The following is a 25,464-nucleotide window of genomic DNA, read 5'->3' as shown; positions in this document are numbered from 1 at the left end:
TATCTGATGGAAGATTTTTGACACTTTTTAAACACTTTTAGTAGATTCAATTAGTTTATGTGAAAGATTTGAACGGAAACCGTCTTAAACTTGACTCAAATGCTTAAATTGTGACGATTTCAGTTATTATGCATGACTTAATAATACTTGTACCCGATACAAGTCATGTGCATTGTATTGTTAACAACAGCCCATATTTATGTAACAGAAGTACTCTACTTTCTTATAAATAGATAATATATAAAGAATAAAAAAGACGTGGTATGATTGCCAATGAGACAACTCTCCACAAGAGACCAAAAAAGACACAGAAATTAACAACTATAGATCACCGTATGGCCTTCAACAATGAGCAAAGCTCATATCGCATAGTCAGCTATAAAATGCCCCGAAATGACAATGTAAAACAATTGAAACGAGAAAACTAACGGCCTTATTTATATGAAAAAAAAAGAAAAAAAAAGAAAAAAATGAACGAACGAACGAAAAACAAATATGTAACACAAAAACAAACGACAACCACTGAATTACAGGCTCCTGACTTGGGATAGGAACATACATACATAATGTGCCGGGGTTAAACATGTTAGTGGGATCCCAACCCTCCCCCTAACCTGGGACAGTGGTATACCTGTACAACATAACAATGAATTATAAAAATCAGTTAAAAAAGGCTTAACTAATTAGATGGACAAAAATATTCATCTCTGTGTGCATTTTAGCCTGGATGGTGGTAGTGTATTTGTGTTTGTGCATTTCTAGTTGTTGACAAAAAGCAAAATAGTTATGAAGCCAAACAAATACAAAGTTGAAGAGCCTTGAGGACATGAAATTCCATAATGTTAGGCCAAGGTAATCTATTCCTCGGATAAGAAAATCCTTGGTTTTTTCGAAAAATTATAAAGTTTTGTTGAGGAAATTGACAAAAAGCATATGATTATTCCCAAAAATGAACATTTCTCAATTTACGTTGGCAAATTAAATAAATGTACGCCATACATTATGTAAAAAAATTCAAGACCTACTTATTGTTTTATAAATATTTTGATATGCTCGTCACTGATGAGTCTTCTATAGACGAAACGCGCGTCTGGCGTACTAAATTATAATCATGGTACCTTTGATAACTATTTTCACCACTGGGTCGATGTCTCTGCTGGTAGACGTAAAGTCCCCGAGGTTATCACCAGCCCAGTAGTCAACACGTCGGTGTTGACATGAATATCAATAATGTGGTCATTTTTATAAATTTCCTGTTTACAAAACTTTGAATTTTTCGGAAAACTAAGGATTTTCAGTTCCCAGGCATAGATTACCTTAGTCGTATTTGGCACAACTTTTTGGAATTTTTGGATCCTCAATGCTCTTCAACTCTGTACTTGTTTGGCTTTACAATATTTTGATATGAGCGTCACTGATGAGTCTTATGTAGACGAAACGCGCCTCTGGCGTACTAAATTATAATCATGGTACCTTAAATAAATATTTACACAACTGGGTCGATGTTACTGCTGGTAGACGTTATCACCAGCCCAGAAGTCAACATTTCGGTGTTGACATGAATATCAATAATGTGGTCATTTTTATTAATTTCCTGTTTACAAAACTTTGAATTTTTCGGAAAACTAAGGATTTTCTTTTCCCATGCATAGATTGCCTTAGCTGTATTTGGCACAACATTTTGGAATTTTTGGATCCTCAATGTTCTTCAACTCTGTACTTGTTTGGCTTCATAAATATTTTGATATGAGCGTCACTGATGAGTCTTCTGTAGACGAAACGCGCGTCTGGCGTACTAAATTATAACCCTGGTACCTTTGATAACTAATTATATCATAATTTAAAATAAAAGCGAATTTCTAAATGTATACAAATAAAATCAGTGTTCAACTTTATGAGTGCTAAGAGAGGACGACCATTTGATATTCGGGGGGGGGGGGGGGGGGGGGAGAGGATTTTGAAAATAAATAACTCAGCCTTGATAATCACAAAAATAAATGGTTTGTTCTGTGGTAGTTAGAAAATAAATTACCTGACTTGCAATGCATTGAAAACAAATAACTCAGCAGGTCTAATCGAAAGTCTGAGATGGCACCAGATTCTTCATAAATTCATTTTTTTTTCAACAACAAAATTCGGGAAACACTTCCCAAATCTTTTAATAATAAAAGTATAACTATTTTTTAAATATACTTGAAATGTTTAAAAATTAGTTTCATTTAACTTGAGGTATATTTTCTCAGAAAGATTTACATCAGTTTTATTACAGGGCTGTAACTACATTGAGGCAAATGCCTCATGTAGGAAATTTCAAAACCAAACACTTAGTCTCCATATCAAATTGTGTTCACGGCGAGTGCCTTGCAAGAAGCAAGTTCTGTTCTCCCTTAGACTTAGCCCCTGATTTTTCGGGCTTAATGTTTCTTATTTATTTGTCTTTTGTTCGTTGATTACCCTTCTGTATTCTGTTAGAGTTGCATTCCTTTTGTTATTTTGTAATTGACCTGAGTCATTACTCATCAGGTCTTTTGATGTAGTACCTAAACATTAAGTCTTACACTGAATCTATACATTTTGCTTTGAGACCAAAATATTGTCAAAAAATCATTAAAATAGAGCTTGCTTTTTCCAGATTAAGAAAGGGTCTGGGGAACACCAACAAAACACGATTTTGCATCATTTGTTCTATAGCTTCATTGGCCTTCAGTGGCTCCAAAACCCTTCAAAAAAGTTTTGTATCGCTCCGCTCGGCAAAACATGTTTGCCAATACTTTAAAAAAAAAAAAAAAAGGCTTAACACAACACAACTTTGATACTGTGTATGTATGTAATACATGTACATTGTATATGCAGTTGGGAATACAGAAGATTCATTCCTGCAGAGGATGATGATTTATTCTGATTAATTGGTACATAATGACTTGACTATACATGTATTATTTATAATAAACAAATAATTTACAAATTGTATGTTTTCGAATATCAAAAATATAGTTGTGAAAATAAATAATCAGTCCCTTGCTTTAATGAAAATAAAAAATCTTGCTTCAATAGTGCAGTTTACAAAAATAAATAACCAATTAAAATCAAATCCTCCTGCCCCCTCCACCCCCCCCCCTCCCCACCAGAATATCAAATGGTCGTTCCCTAACGTCGAAACTCGACTGCCTTCACAACTTACAGAAGGGTGTGTATGGTTGTTTTCGAAGGGTTCTTTTGAAAATTACAGTTAAACTCGAATTGAATAGAATTAACTGTAAAGCCCAAATTCAAATTTTATTGCACAAGATGTGTATTTCGACAATTGATATCGCTTCAGTGTCAAAGATGGGAATGACGAAATGTTCATGACGTCATATTGACATCACAAGTTACTTTTCTGCGCTAAAAAGTTGAGAGATTATATCAAAATGTTTACTTTTATCAATTTATTCAGTCTGCAATTTTAGGGAACAAATAGTGGCTCTTTTGTCTCTTTTGTCAAGGAGGTTTTTTTAGTCAGTCTATCACACTATGCATTATGGTACAGATTCCTTAGTTAATGATGATAAGAAAGTGTATCACACCCAAAAACCGTCTCAGTAAAATGCTACTGTGTATATGATATTATAGAGCCAATAATGACCTGATAGTGTACCACATCCCAAACAATGTAAGCATGTACAGTACAGAAAAACATTGAAAACAACGAAACAACAGAAACACTGAAGTGAAAAGAAAAACAAACGACAATACAACACACACAAAAAAACGAACTATAAGATAACAACTGCAATTTTTCTGACTTTGTACAGGAAATCTTAAGAAAAGATACTCCATTATCGAATGGAAGTACTAGTAAATAAGACGAATTCTATATAGATATACTACTTATCTGATATAACATACAGCATGATACTCAGAAACAGTTCGACAAATATAACTTTGAATGAACCAATATAAGAAAGATTTCGTTATTGTGTACATCTGCCCTCTTTTATGCTAATTGTGATGGCATCTCTAGTTGCGTTTAATGAATGATAAACCTAGTCATATGATGCTCCTCCTTTTTGTGGCAATATTTTTTTCAAAATTCTTCTCTTTTCGCATTAAATAATGACTGTTTACTGCATCTACTCTTGGTCAAATATTCCTATTGCCGCATATATTTTTCTAATATTTCCTAATATTTGCATCACCTTGATTGGCCATACACTAAAAATTATATCGGAAGACTTAAATTGTGCAAGAATTTGTATTTTGGCTTAGTCGACCCGAACTTATCAAGTCAACTTCCGGTTGCTGGTGAAACTAAAAAACAATACCAAAAGACTCAAATACAATCCAATAAATCGGTTATCAGGTTATCTGTATATTGATATCGTAAAATATAAGCTGTTCGACACAATATGAAGGCGTTTTGATCTCGTTCGCTGTGCTCACTCGCCAAAAAACTTCATATTGTGACTCGCTGCTGACATTATTAGTTACATGGTGTGTTATTGACCTAATACGATATATATGGGGTCAGTAAATTCCATATGGGGTGAGAGTGAAGCTGATACTTAGTATTAAGATCCTACTTCCATTTGTCTTTACAGAAAAAAAATGCCAACAATATAACAAATTTTTAGTTTAGCTTTAAATTTGTTTTATGAATTTATTTCAATCGTTCATTACATGTATCAATTTCTTCTTCTGTTGAATCCTTTCAGATTTCTTTTTTTTTGTTTTGAAAGGGAAGTAACTCCGTTATGCCAACAATAACAATTTGTTAGCTTTTATTATGTTCTATGAACTTATTTCAACCTTTCATCATCAATTTTTTCGTCTGTTGAATCCTTTCAGATTTTTTCCTCAACACCGTGTTGTTTTTATAAAGGGTTGTGTAATCTTTTTTGTTTTCACAGGGAAGTAACTCCTTACTAACCCCATCATATGGTAACTAGCCATGTATGGGAACTAACCCCATATGTTTAGAACACCCTATATCAAATATACATCGTCACCACGTGTAGTCATTTAACCAATCATATCTCTGTAAATCTATAAGAGTTAAAATAATTGACAATATCAACATGCTGACAACCTGATAATCGTTACACACATACGTTTAGTTAATTCGTCATCTTATTTTTGTGATGTTAAGACGGCACTTTACATGCTGAAATATCATGATGTATATATTCTCGAAAACTCCAAAATAGAAAAATGATCTCATAAGACTTTACACAATATGAACACTTTTGAATTGATTCAACCTTTAGTTTGTGGGTTGGTGTCTGTTTACCAATACTTTGTATTCGAAAGACAATGTCAGTTCAATAATATCATTATCCCAGTCAAATTGGGCGCAATATAATTAAACCCGATCTCCCATCGCTCCCGTTTTCTGATATGTCCCACGCGACATATCAGAAAACGGGAGCGATGAGAGATCGGTTTTTAATTAGATTGAATTGGGCGTAACAGTATACATCTCGCAAACCTCAAAAGCCGTCTTTCATAAAATTGCTGTCTTGGGTCTAGCTCTTCCAGAAAACTTGGCGGTAAAAAGGTGGTGTTACAGAATGTTAAAAAATCGTTTGTTGTCATAAATTGTGTACTGATAGTTTATTTCCAGTACAGGATCCTAAAGATTCCTCTTTTCCATGCTCATAATTTTATTCATTTGATTGACTATTGATTTTGTGACTTCCGGATATATCTGCCCTATAATCATTATAATAAATCCTTTCATTTATCAATTGCTCGTCTTACCAGTTTTTGAAGGAATTGATGGAGGGGGGCTTTGGTAATTTTTTTAAATTTTCTATTCTTACAGCGAAAGAGTGTTTTCGGATATTTGATAGAAACCATTGGCGAACCACTTTGGTATTATATTTGCTCTGCTAATTATTCTTAAGTGTAAGCCTTCTGGAAAGGTAAAAAGCTTGCTAAAAAACCTATAAAACCAGGTTTAATCTAACATTTATTTACATTTGAAAGTGCCTGTACCAAGTCAGGAATATGACAGTTGTTGTCTATTCGTTTGATGTGTTTTATCATTTGATTTTGTCATTTGATTAGGGACTTTCTGTTTTGAATTTTTCTCGCAGTTTAGTATTTATTGTGATTTTACTTTTGGCTTCCTTGTACTAGTAACAATTTAAATTTTTGTTCAATCTCTCTGGAATACTTATATCTTTGAGATCTGCTAGCCCTTAAGTTACCCTTCTTTCAACTCCTTCTATCTTTTTCTAATATGTTTTCTTGTATATATATATATATACATGTATATAAAATGACTGAATAAATAGTCAACGATCAATCTTACAGGGCGATGGATTATGTAATATGATTCTGTACACTACAAAATATAATATATAACAAGTCAAAAAGGGTACAACATCACCATTAAAAAACTATAAAATATACAAATATTAGATATTTCGGATAACAGATATCCTTCTTCAATAATAGCACGATGTCAAATGAATCATGTCAATATATTCAAACTGAGATACTGATTCTAAATCTTGAATTTATACAATTTAAGCGAACACCACAGACGCTGATACAATTTTAAAATTTCCAAACACGGCGCAAAGATTACAAAGATATGCCAAATGAAAGTAGTTATTTTCGTTGTGAACTGGAACAACTCTAGATTTCCAAAGGTTGTGACAGTTGAGATGTTATAACTGCATTGAGGGCAGTCCTCAAACAAAAAGATCAAAAATGTCCTAACCGATCCAGGATGGTATAAATTAGACAACGGTAGGGCAATTACAACAGAAACTACATATTTAAGCCTCCCAAACGAATAGCAGTCTAATAATGATTGAAAAAATAAGTTTTATATAATGAGGTAAAATAATTGAACGTGGCAACGTACTTATACATCATCCCGAATCAATGGAAACCTGTAATTTAAACTGTTATTTTTAAAAATAATTTCGAACTGTAAAGCCAGTACTAAATCCGGCGTTGTTTGAAACAGGTGGTCACAGGAAAATGAAGGACTCGTTCTATGTTTTTTCATTTATGCCCTCTGGGGAAACTGTCCGTAACTTTCTTATCCAAAATCTTTCCCGAGCGACTCTGTCGACCTTCGACCAACCCTCGTTGTGGTCTATGATTGTGATGGTAAGGTTTTTGAGATCAGCTTGTGTGTGTATATATATATATATAAGCCCAGGTGGTCGTGTGGTCTAGCGGGACGGCTACAGTGCAGGCGATTTGGTGTCACGACATTACAGATCTAACATTGTTGGGTTGATGTTTAGACGAGTTGTATATACATGTATATATATACTTGTATATACATGTATATATATACGTGAGAGCCCAGGTGGTCGTGTGGTCTAGCGGGACGGCTGCAGTGCAGGCGATTTGGTGTCACGATATCACAGTAGCATGGGTTCGAATCCCGGCGAGGGAAGAACCAAAAATTTGCGAAAGCAAATTTACAGATCTAACATTGTTGGGTTGATGTTTAGACGAGTTGTATATACGTGTATATATATATATATATATACGGTTTACAACCCGATTTTGTTAAAAATTTTGTGCTTCTTTCGGTTGTACTTTGTTGTTTACGTCTTTTCTGTCCACTTTTCTGCATGATAATAACATCACATATAATGCCATTTATAAAACACATATGATGGTTGTAAGCGACATTTTAAAACTAAATTATTGATTCATCAGTGATAGAACATGCAAACTACCAATAGAAACAAAAACATAAATACTTTTAGTTGATACGTGTCTTAATGGCGAGGGGATTACGTACATTTATTTTTTTTCTTTCCTGCCTTGCGGATAATAAGAAAAAAACGTTCATCATAATTTTATATTAACTTCTGTTATTTTAAAACAATGTCGATATTGGTAAGAATACGTAAAATATGTAAATAAAGGAATAGTTAAATAAAACATATTAATATTTCCCACCCATTCAACGTTTAAAAGTCATGAAAAGTATATTGATTGATAAGTGACATCAGTAGAAAATATACTGCACGTTCGTGCAAAGGGTTTATCTTAATGAATAATGGAAGCAAGACAATATGCATAGGCATGTTATTCAAGTATATTTAAAGTATATACTATTTTCTAAAACGTACAATTGCAGTTTCGAAACATTTTTTTTATAATTATGGTTAGTTAACTTATTAGTATGTTATCATTTACATAAAAAAAATAGCTACTTTTAGTTGTTCTATTTCATCAGCTATAGATCTGTATACTACTACACAATTTTATAGTCAGCATCGAATTCCTTAACAAAATTCAATAAACCGCAAATAATGAATAAAATACTGTAACTACAAATCAGTGTATGTTAGAATGTTCTGTCATTTAAACGACTATCTATTTATAACCGGTTGACCGTTCAAAGTCAAACAGGGAAGGTAATTAAGATAAACAACTTAAAATGGCGACGTCGATTGAAGTAAAAGACGAATTAAGTGAGTTATTGACTTGTCCCATATGTTTAGAAACGTTCCACGTTCCCAAATACCTTCCGTGCCTTCATACTTTTTGTCAATCCTGCATTTCTACGTTCATTCTTTCGTCAGCTACAAAGGAAAAAGACAAAGGTGGTTTTGAATGTCCGATTTGCCGCAAGTTGATTCAACTCCAGAGAAACCCTGGTGTTCCAGAGACATGGGCAGATCAACTGCCAATAAACCATCTCATAACATCGATGATGGACCTAATAGACATAACCAAATCGGAGAAGGTGTGTAATGCATGTCAGTTGAGTAATGTATCAAAGACAGCCGTGTCTTGGTGTACAGTATGTTGCGAGGCATACTGTACAGAATGTGCAAAAGATCACAGAAAGTTTCGAATGTCGTTACATCATAAAATAATTTCTATCGAAGAACTGAAATCTTCTGAAGGAGTATTTGGTAAATCAGGGATTGTTTTTTGTGATGAACATCCTGATAAGGCAATTGAAGTATTTTGTGAGGATCATTCAAAACCCTGCTGTACATTATGTGCAACAATTTACCACCGAAAATGTGAAAGCGTTACTACTGTTGATAAGGCTACTACTGGTATCAAAACAGCAACGAGAACTATAGAACTTCATCAGAAACTACAGCAATTAAGTCAGGACATTGCCAGTTCTCTTAAAGTTGGTAAAAACAATAAGACCGAGATTGAAACCGAAAGTGGCAACATCATATCAGAGATAGACTCACTGAAAAATAACATTATCAAACACTTAGCAAGAATGGAAAACGAAATTAAAGAAGACTTATTAACTAAAAAGGGAGAAATTTTGAAATCTATAGACAATGAAGCGATGGAACTTACCAGCCTGAAATGCACGATTGATAACTGGAAGAGAATCATGGACACTTGCCTTACACACGGATCGGAACTCCAATGTTTGACAGAATTAAATAGACTCACAGCAAAGAAAGACGAAATAGAAAACAGTATCAAAGAAACATTGTCAAAGTTAAAAACAAAATCTTTGATTTTCAAGCCAATTGATGCCCTCAAAAACTTTGAAAATAATGAAAATGTGATGGGAAGTTTAACTACTAGTTTATCTGGGTCAATGGTACATATGCCGTCCGTTAATATGCAAGCAGGTAAAATAGAAATTGTTCACGTTTTTGACGTTGCTATTGGTGGACAGTCAAGAAATTCGTTTGGAAGTGGTATTTTCCTTTGCAATTCAATATTATTAACAAATAAGCCATCTTCTAGAGTTGTTAAATTCAATCGAGAATGTGTCTACCAAAGCGAGCTGAAGTTACCGCATGAACCATACGATATTACAAAAATAGATAATTCGAAATTTGCCGTAGGAGCGACACCACACATACTCATCATTGACGTGATAAGCATGCAGATAAAAACGACTTTAAAAGTCTCTGTTTCATTTTGGGGGCTACAGTACACTTGTCCAGATTATATAGTAGCGCATAATAGATATATATCGTGGATCGATGAATCAAGTGGCAAAGAACTGAATCGATTTGCAACTAATGGTCAATCCTACTACGCCCATGCTTCAGGAAAAAATGATTATTTATGTGCTGTTAATGCCGCTACTGTATGTAAATATGTGGACGAAAAGATTGGATTTACCTACACATGTTCTAGCCAATTAATCAATCCAAGAGGCATAGATGTTGACTATGAAGGGAATATTTATATTTGTGGATTCAGCTCAAAAAATATTCATCAACTCACAAAAGACGGTAAATTAGTGCGAATAATACCAGCTATTACATTTGGAATATCTAGCCCATGGATTATACGGTTTGAAGAAAACAGCCATGGATTTCTATTGACCGATGGTAACTCTGGGAAGATTGTCCTCTGTAAAATTTGTTAAGCATAGACAAGTAAATATTCTTTGTGATGATATCTACATTGGGAAATCTAGAATAAAGGAGAAAAAATGTCTTAAGAAAATGAATAATCAAACAATGCCGATAACAACACTGAACAAAAGTTTTTTTTCAAGATAACAATTGAACATTGGTATCACCAGCCCAGTAGCCAGTGCTTCGGTACTGGCATGAAAATACGGATTTTTTTGTGTTATTAAAATTTGCTGTAACAAAATATTAGAAATTATTTTAAATTAAGGAATGTATCTCCCTCATGCAAAGCTCTGATTCCTTTCACGGATTTAGCTATACTTTTTGGACCTTTTGAATTATAGCTCTTCATCTTTTATATAAGTTTTGGATTTCAAATATTTTGGCCACGAGCATCACTGAAGAGACATGTATTGTCGAAATGCGCATCTGGTGCAAGAAAATTGGTACCGTAAATGCTAACGACATTCTATACCAGCATTTCAATCAGCCCGATCATTCCATCGTTTCTATGACAGTTCGAATTATTGAAAAAATATACCACAGCTCGAACAATCCTAATCTTTCAACGACTCTCCGTAGACAAAAAGAAGACTACTGGATTAGACAATTGGGAACTGCAACACCGTATGGCTGCAATGACAAAATTGATGGTATAGGTATTCTATCTAGTCCTTCGTGTAACTCGGTGAATGTGATGAATATTTTCAACTCGACTCCTCGACGTAGACGTAGTCATGGCCATCGTCATTATACATCACCCTCTCTGCATGATGTCTCTATTAATGACTTGCTGCCATGCATACAAAAACCGTTAGGTATTCATCACATTCGCACGAAACTTTATTCATTACCCCTTTCAAAACTTCATTCTCTGTTCAATTTATGTTTGGAATCCACTGTAACAAACCCTCATTCAAACCAATACAAACTACAAGCTATAATTTCGGATATTGCTAGTCACAGACTTTTCAAGCCAGTTCGCATTGGAAAAGATGAAAAAGAGAAAAGATCTTTTCTAAATCTTTCCTTTGCCAACAAAGGTCTCGATGGCGTCAACCTAGGCAATATCCTTCATCATAAATTAGTTCAATCGAAAATACCTCCTTATTTCAAAGACCAGTCTGTACCAATAATTTCTTATACCTATACCAAACCTATTGCAACTAAAATTTTCAATTACAAACGCGTTTTGCAGGATCTCGATATTGACGACTTCAAGTCTAAACCTCCTGATTGCACTTGTGCTAGTTCCCAATTCACATATAATCCTGCTGGCCACGTTATTACCGGTGACCTTAACATTGTTAATAACACTTCTCTACGAAACGTGTTATCGAAAGGTCCGAAATATCGTGAGCCTAAATCCATCAATTGGAAACACAACTTTAAAATTTTGATGGATTCAGTCGAGGATTATGCCAGGCAATGGGCTAAGCGCGAGAAGGAAGACGTAGACACTCTATCCGAATGGATTAAGGCAGTGAGGTCGTTAATACAAATCAGAATTAAGAAACTGAATGGGTCCATCAATGCCCATGCTACGTCAATCTTCAAAGATCCAAATGTTGCTAAACACCTATCTGACCTCCATGATGAATATGTTGTTGTCCCCGCAGACAAAGCCCCAAATAACATCGTTTTTATCTGTAAAAGTCATTACATTAATTGCTTGATAAACGAATTAGGTATAGACAATTCACGTGGAAACCCAACATATACCCTCACGACACTTACCAAAGAGGAAATCCTGGATAATCATAGGTCTGTTCTTTGTTCCTTTGGTATTTCAACCAAAGATGAAGAACTGGATCTTCCATCACTGTATTGGATACCTAAACTACATAAGTGTCCTTACAAACAACGGTATATTGCTGGGTCTTCCAAGTGCTCCACGAAACCCCTTTCTAAATTATTAACATCCATTTTATCAGCAATCAAAGACGGGCTTCAAAGTTATTGTGAAACTGCCTATTCTAGAGGTGGCGTGAATCAGATGTGGATACTTAAAAATTCCAAAGATCTTTTAGAGTACATACAATCTAACTCTCTTTCATCTTGTAACAGTATTAAAACATTTGACTTTTCTACTCTTTACACAAGTATTCCACATTCCAAACTAAAAGACAAATTAAAAGAGTTGGTATTACTTTGCTTCATAAAAAAGAATGGCCAACGTAGATACAAGTATCTTGTCTTAGGGAGGGATAAATCATACTTTGTAAAGAACCATTCTGATTCAAACAAAAAATTCTCTGAAACCGATATTATCAAGATGCTTGATTTCTTGATTGACAACATATTTGTTACGTTCGGAGGACGTGTTTTTCAACAGACTGTCGGCATCCCAATGGGAACAAACTGTGCCCCTCTACTTGCTGACTTGTTTCTTTATTATTATGAGGCTGACTTCATGCAGGAACTTCTTAGGAAGAAAGATAAGAAGTTAGCAATATCCTTTAACTCTACTTTCCGCTATATAGATGACGTTCTTTCACTAAACAATTCAAAATTTGGTGACTATGTGGATCGCATCTATCCCATCGAATTGGAGATAAAGGATACTACAGATACAGTTAAGTCGGCTTCATATCTTGACTTACATCTAGAAATTGACAATGAGGGTCGGTTGAAGACAAAACTTTACGACAAAAGAGATGATTTCAGCTTTCCAATTGTGAACTTTCCATTTCTAAGTAGCAACATTCCAGCAGCACCTGCATACGGGGTATATATCTCCCAATTGATACGATATTCCCGTGCTTGCATTTCCTATCATGATTTTCTTGATAGAGGGTTACTGCTCACAAGGAAGCTATTAAACCAAGAGTTCCAAATGGTGAAGTTGAAATCATCCCTTCGTAAATTTTACGGACGCCATCACGAGTTGGTTGACCGTTATGGAATAACCGTTTCACAAATGATATCGGATATGTTCCTTACGTCGTAACTACAATCCCCTTCCCTTTCATGAATTTGACCTACCGAATTAGACTATTTACCGGATTTGTAATCACATAAGCAACACGACGGGTGCCGCATGTGGAGCAGGATCTGCTTACCCTTCCGGAGCACCTGAGATCACCCCTAGTTTTTGGTGGGGTTCGTGTTGTTTATTCTTTAGTTTTCTATGTTGTGTCATGTGTACTATTGTTTTTCTGTTTGTCTTTTTTCATTTTTAGCCATGGCGTTGTCAGTTTGTTTTAGATTTACGAGTTTGACTGTCCCTTTGGTGTCTTTCGTCCCTCTTTTAATTGTATTACTACCACTGGGTCGATGCCTCTGCTGGTGGACTATTAGTCCCCGAGGGTATCACCAGCCCAGTAGCCAGTGCTTCGGTACTGGCATGAAAATACGGATTTTTTTGTGTTATTAAAATTTGCTGTAACAAAATATTAGAAATTATTTTAAATTAAGGAATGTATCTCCCTCATGCAAAGCTCTGATTCCTTTCACGGATTTGGCTATACTTTTTGGACCTTTTGAATTATAACTCTTCATCTTTTATATAAGTTTTGGATTTCAAATATTTTGGCCACGAGCATCACTGAAGAGACATGTATTGTCGAAATGCGCATCTGGTGCAAGAAAATTGGTACCGTTAATTTTATTGAAAGAAATTATTTGTTAAACTGTGATATTAGAAATATACATGCATATACACGATGTTCAGTATTTATCGATATAGCTGCATAAGAAGCTTGTGAAACTGAAATTTAAAAGTGCCAATCTTTGCTATATACTGATAAAAAAAAATGGGGATAAAATCATGTTCAAACAAATATAAAGATCTTTCGGACCACCAAGTGTTTTTTAGTGTTCTACAAAGTCCTTCGCATGTTACAATTTTCCATAATATACTTATTTTGCACATTTAAAGTGTTCGAGTACAATGGTCTGCTCTTGTCGCATGAAAATTCAATGTTGAAATATTATCTTTTCATGAATATAACAATATAAAAGGAAATTTGTTACTATTGTTTATATATTTTTTTAGAAAATGTCGTCTTCATTTTTGTACATGCATGTTCTGTCTTCTTGATCTGTTCGCATTCAATGTTTTTATCGGGTTTAGGGTCGTTTGTCATTGCGTAATAACGTTATTTCATAAGTACCAATCTTTGCTTCATATCAACCCATTCCTTTTGGATCCCCCTTGACATTCGCTGTTCTAGCCACATATACAAAATATGCGAATAATTAGCATGTTCTAGAGATAATACAACCGTTTAAAAAATTAGTTGGTATTCTAGAAATGTTTTCGATTACAAGATCTTACAAGTAGCAACATTTCAAACCAATTCAAATATAACGCAATTTGATGAGACTGTCATCAAAGTGAGAGGGTTAGCGCTATAAAAACAGGTTTAATCCACCATTTTCTACATTTGAAAATGCCTGTACCAAGTCAAGAATATGACAGTTCTTGTCCATTCGTTTTTTATGTGTTTTGTTATTTGATTTTGCCGTGTAATTATGGACTTCCCAAATTGATTTTCCTCTGAGTTCAGTATTTTTGTGATTTTACTTTTTAACATCATGTTCCTTTTATAGTCTGCTGTTTACGTAGTTTTCTATTTACAGAAATTCCTGTTTACAAAAATTTTTCGAACTAAGGACTTTCTTATCCCAGGCATTGATAACCTTAGCCGTATTTGGCACAACTTTTTGGAATTTTGGATCCTCAATGCTCTTCAACTTTTTACTTGTTTGGCTTTCTAAATATTTTTGATATGAGCGCCACTGATGAGTCGTATGTAGACACAACGCGCGTCTGGCGTACTAAATTATAATCCTGGTACCTTTGATAACTATCTTTTGTAGGAGAAAATGATAACATTAAATGAAAGTTTTGTTTTCATTTCAAATTATTTCAATTTCTGTTCTTATTTTTTTTTTATCGTAACGCTTTCCCGTGAATTTATAATTAAAAACGTTCTTGCAAAACAGATCTAGTTTTCAGTGTTTACTACAGGAGATGTAATATTTTGTCACTGAATTTTCCAACTGCATATATGGATATTGACGTGTGAAACTTTATAAAACCTACACACCAGTGAATAATCTTTGCGATACTACATGAATGGATATTGACTTGTAAAACTTTATTCATAATTTCAACCTAGTTATAGGTCAGCGGTAGAAAATAAAAAAAAAAACCAATGCATTCATCAAAAACACGACAGAATTATAAAAGTTTCAATAAATATGAACTTTATGCTGTGTCTTCTGTACTATTATTTGTCTGTTTGTCTTTTTCATTTGTAGCCATGGCGTTGTCAGTTTATTTTCAATCTATGAGCTTGACTGTCCCTTTGGTATCTTTCGCTTCCCTTTTAGACAAATGATGCCGTAAGTCTATAAAGGGTGTCAGCTGTGATTAATTCTCTAGTTGTCAAAAGTGTTTGAATTGTAAGTTTCGAGTTTATATTAGGACTTTTAAGCACAAGGAAAAATCAGAGGACATTAGTTGATGTACCATTAAGGAAACCTGTAAGTTATACCAAACTAAAAGAGATTGACGATTTCGGACCCCAGTGTTGAGGGTGTGTGTTTTGATTATAATTTATTCATTCAAAGCTCAGTTTTTGTTTAAATGATGGTGGTGTATTCGTGTCTGTGCATTGCTTGTTGTTAATACAGTTGACAAAAATAATTTACGTTGGCAAATAAAAGAAATGTACGTCATACATTCTGTAAAAAAAAAGATTCGAGACCTACTTATTGTTTAAAATCTTAATTGTAGAAACTAATACATGTAGCAGCAAATTTCAAAATGTATACGAATAAAATCTATGTTCAAATTTTGAGTGCATACGTCGAGACTGGACTACTTTCACAAGGGTTCATACGGTTGTATTCGAAGGTTTCTTTTAGCAGTTACAGTTAATCTCGAAATTAAAAAACTGTAAAGCCCTAATTCAAATGTTATTTGTACCAGATGTGTATTTCGATTATTGATATCGCTTCAGTGATGCGCCTTGTGAAATATGGTAATGTCGAAATGTTCATGACGTCATATTGACATCAAAAGATTTATGTACTAAATTTTTGAGAGATTATATTATTTTTTTTTCTTTTATCAATTCAGTCTGCAATTTTTTGTCTTTTGTACCATATGTCTAGTCAATAACACCGTCCATTATGATACAGATTCCTAAGCTAATGATGACATGAAAGTGTTATTCACTCAAGACAGTCTGAGCTCTCATTTAATTAAGTTTTTTATTTATTTATTATTTATGAAATGCACACTTATACACCATAGGGTTGACGGCATATACAAACAATACAATACAATGTACACAATGGAAAAAATAACATATTAAACATCATATATAAAATGGTAAAACAGAAATATTTATGCAGGCGTTGTGTTCACTCCCCTCAGTGCAAATTACTTTTTAATGAACGGAACAGTAAGCTGCATAATATCAAATGAAGATAAAATTAATTGTTATCTATCTGCTTCAGACAATTTAAAGTATTATTTATATCTTTTTCAAGTTGATTACGTAAAGATTTATTAATTTTACATTTTAAGAAAAAGTGGGTTTCATCTTCAACCGCATTTATATTACAATATTTACATATTCTATTTTCTCTTTGAACTCTTTTATATCTACCCCTCTCTATTTTCAAGAAATGGTCACTTACTCGCATTTACGTAATAATTTTCTATTTTCAAAACTATTTTTAAAAATGTATTTTTCTATTTCATATTTTGTCTTTATTTTACTGTACACGAATATTTTACTGGTTTCATTAGTTAATTTAAGGCATCATCTCATTTATAGATATAAGAAGATGTGGTATGAGAGACAGTGAAACAACTCTCCATCCAAGTCACAATTTATAAAAGTAAACCATTATAGGTCAAAGTAGGTCTTCAACACGGAGCCTTGGCTCACAACAAACAGGAAGTTACAAAGCGCCCCAAATATGACTTGTGAAAACATTCAACCGGGAAAACCAATGGTCTAATCTATATAAAAAAATCGAGTAAACGAGAAAAACACATTAACAAACGACTGAACATCAGATTCCTGACTTAGGACAGGTACCAACCTTCCCCTTTATTTGAAACAATAGTGTTATATCACAACATAGAAAGAGAAAGACACACTTTAAAATATCAATTTAAATGGCTTTACTCAAACAAAAGACATATCAACACAAGTGAACATACACTGAACGAATACATTTGATCGATGATACAAATACAAAATCAATAAGATAAGGAGCGAATAGTTAAAGTTACAGTATTATAATACTGTGAAATGTGAAACAATTTCAGAAAACAAAATAACCTTGAACAAAATTCAATTTACAGTAATATACACAGGTAAATGAAAATAATTTTGTTGTTAGGTTTACAGTTAGGTATATAAATGGAAAAAGGAAATATTCTTACAAAATAGATTTTATCTGTTTTATTTTTGACTGTTTACTACATCTTCTTTTTTTAAATATTCCTATTACTGCTAAATTTCCTAATATTTGCATCATCTTGATTTGCAATACACTTAATACTGAAAGACTTAAATTGTGCAAGAATTTTTTTCGGCTTAGTCATGCTTGTCGTGTTTCTTGTACTTAACTCTAATCGCATTGTTGCTATAAAGGAGGGCGAAATATTTTAGAGGTACAACAAGTCGAACTTACATGCATCAAGTCCTTATAACAGATGGGCAGTTTGTTCCAATTTTCTATTCTTACAGAGCAAGGGTGTTTTCCGATATTTGATAGAAACCATTGGCGAACTACTTTATATTCTCTGTGGTCAGCTACTTATTCTTTATTGTGAGTCTTCTGACAATGGTAAAAAAGAGCTTGCTTTCATGTACATTTACAAATTTGTTCAATCTCTCTGGATAACTCATATCTTTGAAGTATGATAGCTGTTTAGTAACCCTTCTTTCAACGCCTTCCATCTTGTTTTAATATGTTTTTCTTTTATATACATGGATGACAACCTTATTTTTTATTTAATGATTCTTTCTGTTGGACTATTTGGTCTACGTCTCTTGTGTCAACTTTTCTGCATCGTAATAACAGCACATCTTATACCATTTCTAAAACACATATGGTGGTTGTAAAAGACTTTCAAACTAAATTATTCATTCATCAGTGATAGAACATGCAAACCCCCAATAGAAACAAATAAATACGTATTTTTAGTTGATACGTGTCTTTATGGCGAGGGGATTACGTACATATATTTTTTTCTTTCCTGCCTTGCGGATACTAAGAATAAACGTGCATCATAATTTTATATTTACTTCTGTTATTTTAAAACAATGTGGATAATGGTAAAAACACGTTAAATATGTAAACAAAGGAATAGTTAAATAAAAAATATAAACAAAAACAGTAGAATGGGGTCCATTTCCAACCCATTCAACGTTTAAAAGGCATAAAAAAATATTGATTGATAAGTGACATCAGTATAAAATCTACTGCACGTTCGTGCAAAGGGTTTATCTTGATGAATAATGAACAAGACAATAAGTATAGGCATAAACAAGTATATTTAAAGTAGCTACAATTTTCTATAACGTACATGTACAATTGCAGTTTCAATTTTTTTGTTATAACTATGGTTAGTTGACTTATTAGTATGTTATCATTTTCATAAAACAAAAAAGCTACTTCTATTTTTTTCTATTCCGTCAGCTATGTACTAAACACTTTTATGGTCAGCATCGAATTCCTTAAACCGCAAATTATGAATAAAATACTGTAAAAAATTATTATATGTTAGAATGTTCTGTCATTTGAACCGACTATCTATTTATAACCGGTTGACCGTTCAAAGTCAAACAGGGAAGGTAATTTAGATAAACAAAATTTAATGGCGACGTCGATTGAAGTAAAAGACGAATTAAGTGAGTTATTGACTTGTCCCATATGCTTAGAAACGTTCCATGTTCCCAAATACCTTCCGTGTCTTCATACTTTTTGTCAATCCTGCATTTCTACGTTCATTCTTTCGTCAGTTACAAAGGAAAAAGACAAAGGTGGTTTTGAATGTCCGATTTGCCGCAAGTTGATTCAACTCCAGGGAAACCCTGGTGTTCCAGAGACATGGGCAGATCAACTGCCAATAAACCATCTCATAACATCTATGATGGACCTTAAAGACATTACCAGATCGGAAAAGATGTGTAACGCATGTCAGTTGAGTAATATATCGAAGAAAGCCGAGTATTGGTGTACAGTATGTTGCGAGGCATACTGTCCAGAGTGTACTAACTACCATAGAAAGTTTCGAATGACATTAAATCATAAAATAATTTCTATCGAAGAACTGAAATCTTCTGAAGGAGTAGTTGGTACGTCAGGGATTGTGTTTTGTGATGAACATCCTGATAAGGCCATTGAAGTATTTTGTGAAGACCATTCTAAACCATGCTGTACATTATGTGCAACACTTAACCACAGAAAATGCGAAATCGTTACAACCATTGATAAAGCTATAACCGGTATCAAAACAGCAACGCAAACAAAGGATCTTCTTCAGAAACTACAGCAATTCAGTCAGGAAGTTGACAGTCCTCTTAAAATCATTAAAAACAATAAAACTGAGATTGAAACAGAAAGTTCCAACATCATATTAGAGATAGACTCACTGAAACGTAACTTTATCAAACACTTAGAAAGAATGGAAAACGAAATAAAAGAAGAATTATCAACTAAAAAGGGAGAAATTTTGAAAGATTTAGAAAATGAAGCGATGGGTCTTACCAGTCTGAAATGTACTGTTGATAACTGGAAGAGAATAATGGACACTTGCATTAAACACGGATCGGAACTACAGTGTTTAACAGAAGTAAATAGGCTACTAATAAAGAAAGACGAATTGGACAAACAAAGAAAAGATGCAATGTCTATGTTGAAAATTAGGAATTTGAAATTCCAGCCAATTGATTTCATTAAAAGCTGCGAAAGTAATAAAAACTGGTTCGGTAGCTTAAGTGTGTACGATCCGTTGATGCATGAGCCGTCGGTAAACATGCAGACAGGTAACATAGAAATTGTTTATACGTGTTTGGCGTTGCTAATGGAACGTTAGGGACCTCTTATGGAAGTGGTCTGTTCCTTGGTAATTACATAATATTAACACACCATACATCTTCAAGAGTAATTAAATTCAATCGAGAATGTGTCTACAAAAACGAGATGAAGTTACCATATGGAACATACGATATAATAAAAATAGACGATTCTAAAATAGCCGTTGGAGCAATGCCACAGATTATTATCATAGACGTGAAATTCATGCAAATAGAAAAAAACTTTAACAATAAATGGTCCGTTTTGGGGGCTTCAGTATGTCTGTACGGAGTATATAGTCGGGTATAATAATAAGTTAACTTGGATAGATGCATATAGCGGATCAGGAAAACAAGACAGCAACACAAATAGCCAAAGCTACTACTTTCATGCTTATGGAAGAAATAATTATGTATGTTCTGTCGATTCCAGTACTGTGTCTAAATATTTGGACGAACAAATAACATTTACCTACAAATGTGCACAAAAACAATTAAACGTTCCAAATGGGATAGATGTGGACTATGAAGGAAATATTTACATTTGAGTGTCCATCAACTAACACAAGACGGTAAACTTGTGCGAATAATTCCAACAAGTACATTTGGGATATCCGATCCGTGGATGATACGTTTTGAAAACAACAGTAATAGAATTTTATTGACAGACCTACTCTCTGGGAAGATTGTCCTTTGTAAAATTGGTCAAACGTAGACTAGTAATGAATCTTTACTAAAAATGTCAAACTTTTTTTCATTTTTTCAAAGTCACTGTTTTACATGTGTATTAATATAGATAAAGATTTGAACAAAATATTGTAATGCGTTCAGTTTTTTATCATGATTTCATTGATAGGCGATTGCTGCTCACCACAAAGCTATCAAACAAAGGGTTAACGTTAAGTGGTTAAGTTGAAGTCATCCCAAGATTGACAACCACCACCACGAATTAGATGTTAAATAGTTATTAAATATCTGCATCACAGCTATGTTCCAGTTGTCTTAACCACAGTACTGTCTGTTTGTCTCGAATATGGAATAACAAAAATTGTAGTGACATAAGCAACTCGACAGTTACCACATCTGGAGCTTATTCTGCCTACTTTTTAGGGGAACTCACGATCAACACCGGGTTTTCATGGGGTTCGTGCTACTCGGTCTATTGTTTTCAATGTTGTATTTTTTGTCCTATGGTCGTCTCGCGTTGTCCGTTCGGGTTTCGACTAATGTGTTTGAGTTTCCTTCTTATATAGTTCGTCTCTTTTTGATAAACAAACCATCAGATTTTTCCAAACAGTTTGATTTCTTTTTAAAATGTTGTTTGGTTTTACACAGCAATATGATAAAAATACCGAAATTCCAAGGTAATATTCCTGACTTGGCACGCGCATTTTCCAAATAGACTTAAAGCGATTAGTATAATAAACCTTGATATATAAGGGTACATTACAATTTTAATTTGTATGTATTGCTAGTGTAGAAATTGTCACTCACATAAAGCAGTGTTTTTGGCATGTCAATGATTGTAAGTATATCTAGCTGCTTACTAAGAACTTCCTGTGCAAATGTTTAACAGAATAATACTAGTATACAGCTATACTTACACCAAAGAAGAAACATAACGCACAGTGTCCCAGATCTTTATTGTTCCTTTATAATATAAATTGACAGGACATGTTTTACTACTTACACTAAAGACGTTATTTTCTTTTTCGATAATTCCTACTTTTTGTACACGCATTTTATATTTTCCTGTTGTACTTAGGGGACTATCATTTAATGTTCATGGTAGTGGGGGGGGGGGCGGATTTTCTCTGAATGGTAACTTCCTCTCCACTTGTTGCTACGTCATGTAGCGAGGCCTATAAATTTCAATTTTATACACAATAATGTCCTGCTTTTTTTGTTGACCTGCAATATCATTTACATGGTCATGATGATGAATTAACTGTTAACAAAACTGAATTTATTAGGAATATTTGTTTTCATCATTTCTTAAGCCAATTTAGGTTTTTTCATTTTTTAACAGGCCAGACCAGAATAGTCATTTTCTGGATTATATCCCCCTGAAAATGTAATTGCTCGTCCCCTTATAATTATACTACTATTTCTTGATATTCGTTTGCCATCATTTCTTTTTAATACTATAACCTATATTTATTGTTTCGAAATTCCTAATTCTGTTTGGTTTATGTGTCTTATGCCAGCATTTTTGTTATTGCGCTAACAATTATCATTTAAAGCAAACAATGCCTCTGTTAGTGCCAAAATTTAGTTTTGTTTAGTTATTCCTGCGTTTACAAGCTCTGTGTTAAAACATTTAGACTTAATGTTGCCTTCATCCTGTATACAAAAATATTTGATACTGAATGTAAATCAAGCATTTACAGTCAACCAAGCAATCAAATGGTACCATCTGTGTGTTATGTTTGTTAGATATATCTTTCGTTTGCTAGCATGTGTATAGTACTGTCATTCGGAAAAATAAGGGCAATGTAAATGCATAATAGCAGTGATTGACATATTGAAAAGTATCATTATCAAACACTAAGCAAAATGGAAAACACTAATCAACAAAAAAGAGTGACATTTTGAAAGTTATGGAAAATGAATCTCTGGAACTCACGAGTCTGAAATGTACTCTTGATAACTGGAAAAGATTCGGAACTCCAATGTTTAACAGTAGTAAACATACCCATAGCAAAGAAGGCCGACTTGGACAATCAAAAAAAACCTGCAATATCTAAATTAAAAATCAATTCGTTTACGTTCAAAACCGTGTGATTCCGTCAAAAACTTGACAAGATATAAAAAAAAAATCGTTCTGCAACTTATCCATATCGAATCGTCGATGCAAAAGTAATCGGTAAATATGCAAACAGAAAACATAGAAATTGTACACGTTTTTGACGTCGCTAATGGAGGGACTTATATGGAAGTGGTATATTTCTTGGTGACTTTATATCATTAACAAACAACCCATCCTGCAGAGTTGTTAAATTCAATCGGAGATTTGTCTACCAAGGTGAATTAAAATTAACGCGTTGTCCTTTCAATATTACAGAAATAAATGATTTGAAAGTTACCATAGGAGTGACGCCGCAGATCTTCATCATTGACGTCTTAAATATGAAGATAGAAAAGATTTCAACAGTAAATCATTCGTTTTGGGGGCTACAGTATGTATTTCCAGAATACATAGTTGGATAATGTGGAAAAGTAACGTTGATAGTGCATCCAGCGGATCAAGTATAAGTGACTTCCAGACTAGTAACAAAAGTTTCTTCTAACTTGCTTCTGATAAAATGATTTTATATGCGCTGTGACTACCAATTCTGTGTCTAGATATGAGGACGGGAAGGCTGAACTCTAAAGAGTTAATAGTTATCAAAGGTACCAGGATTATGATTTAGTACGCCAGACGCGCGTTACAAGAGGAATAGACGAGGACTATGAAGAAAATATTTACATCTGTGGGTGTAGTTCCAAAAATATTCATCAACTCACAAAAGAAGGTATCTTAGTGCGAATAATTTCCACTGCGTACTTCGGCATATCTAGTCCGTGGATTATACAGTGTGAATTTAATAGTAACTCCTTATCTGAAAAATTTGTTAATCCAGGAGTAAATGTTTCAGATGAATTGCGACGTTTCAAAAGTCAATAACATGTTTCGTCAGTAAAACCAATTAAGAAGTTGTAAATATTAAGCATTTGGTTAATCATATGAAATATTGACATGAAACAAATTTAAAAGTTCTAAAAGGGAAATCTACATTTGTTACATGATTGCAAAATACAAAATATGAAACAATCAAAGAATTTTTAATCTGTACACTTTTTGCACTGCAGTTATCATTGCATGCTGGTTCATTCTCTACTTCACATTATCAACTGTCGTGTCGTAAAGAGGGTCAGGATCAGAGCATATAAGTCTATGACACAGCAACGCAACGATATACGAAAAATACCGAAACAACATTCATTTATGAGCAGCATACAATCTTCAATAATAGACAAGTGCCTAGATAATATGCCAAGCTTTATATTGTCTCAAAGTCTTTGAAAGTTGTCATTACATTAAACCGAGCCTACCACATATGATATGTGCAACAGTTTACTCCCCCAAAATAACCAGGTATATTACTATATGACATAAATAAACTCATCATAGATATCAGGTCTAAATTTTGTATATACGCCAGACGCGCGTTTCGTCTACAAAAGACCCATCAGTGACGCTTGAATCCAAAAAAGTTAAAAACGCCAAATAAAGTACGAAGTTGAAGAGCATTGAGGACCAAAATTCCTAAAAGTTTTGCCAAATCCAGCTAAGGTATTCTATGCCTGAGGTAGAAAAGCCTTATTATTCAAAAATTCTAAATTTTGTAAACAGTTTATTTATAAATATAACCATATCAATGATGATTCATGTCAGCACAAAAAGTGCTGACTACTGGGCTGGTGATACCCTCGGGGAAATAAATTTCCACCAGCAGTGGCATCGACCCAGTGGTTGTAAATAAACTCATCATAGATACCAGGACTATAGACAACCTCTGACTTGGGGACGGTTACAGGCATATGTGGTTGCATTTTTCGTTTCTCAACAATACCATTTTTTATTCGATCAATGGAATTACGCCTAGTACATTAATGAACACGCAAAAATAAAATCAGCACAGTAAAACCGCTGAATTTTGAAATAGCGATATATAATAGATAACATTAACAGAAGTAAACAAAGTAACTGATAAATATAAATTACCGTACAAAAGAAACTCCGCAGTCACTGAAGGCGAGCTTAAAGTGCTTTACCTGATCAAAATGAAACCATTTCATCCTACGATCTATGATACATGGCACAGATGTTTCCCCCAAAACTTCTCCAAAATTTGTGTTGAAAAAATCAATACAACCAATTCAAAATCATTTTATATTCAACAATATTTTCAATGTAAATATTTAAACCGAAGTTTTAACTTCATAAAACTAGGTGTATCCTGAAAAATATAGGGCAAGCTGTATTCCGCCTGTGGGTATGGGAGTCCGTCGCTGTGTTGAAGACCCATTGGTTTTCTGCTCTTCGG

At 33.7% G+C, this 25,464-nt stretch overlaps 2 protein-coding genes across 2 annotated transcripts; both read left to right on the top strand.

The window, feature by feature from the left end:
• Positions 1 to 8,401: 8,401 nt before the first annotated feature.
• On the top strand, positions 8,402 to 10,472 carry LOC139528950 (E3 ubiquitin-protein ligase Midline-1-like). Its single transcript, XM_071325197.1, has one exon. The coding sequence runs from the start codon at positions 8,402 to 8,404 to the stop codon at positions 10,328 to 10,330; it is 1,929 nt and encodes a 642-aa protein (XP_071181298.1). The 3' UTR covers positions 10,331 to 10,472.
• An 8,686-nt stretch (positions 10,473 to 19,158) lies between these two features.
• Positions 19,159 to 21,191, top strand: LOC139527602 (E3 ubiquitin-protein ligase TRIM45-like). The gene has a single exon (XM_071323133.1). The coding sequence runs from the start codon at positions 19,174 to 19,176 to the stop codon at positions 20,392 to 20,394; it is 1,221 nt and encodes a 406-aa protein (XP_071179234.1). The 5' UTR covers positions 19,159 to 19,173; the 3' UTR covers positions 20,395 to 21,191.
• The last annotated feature ends 4,273 nt before the right edge of the window (positions 21,192 to 25,464 follow it).

This window comes from Mytilus edulis, chromosome 6 (assembly GCF_963676685.1).
Source record: "Mytilus edulis chromosome 6, xbMytEdul2.2, whole genome shotgun sequence".
NCBI lineage: Eukaryota > Metazoa > Mollusca > Bivalvia > Mytilida > Mytilidae > Mytilus > Mytilus edulis.
This window is presented reverse-complemented; position numbering and strand designations above follow the sequence as displayed.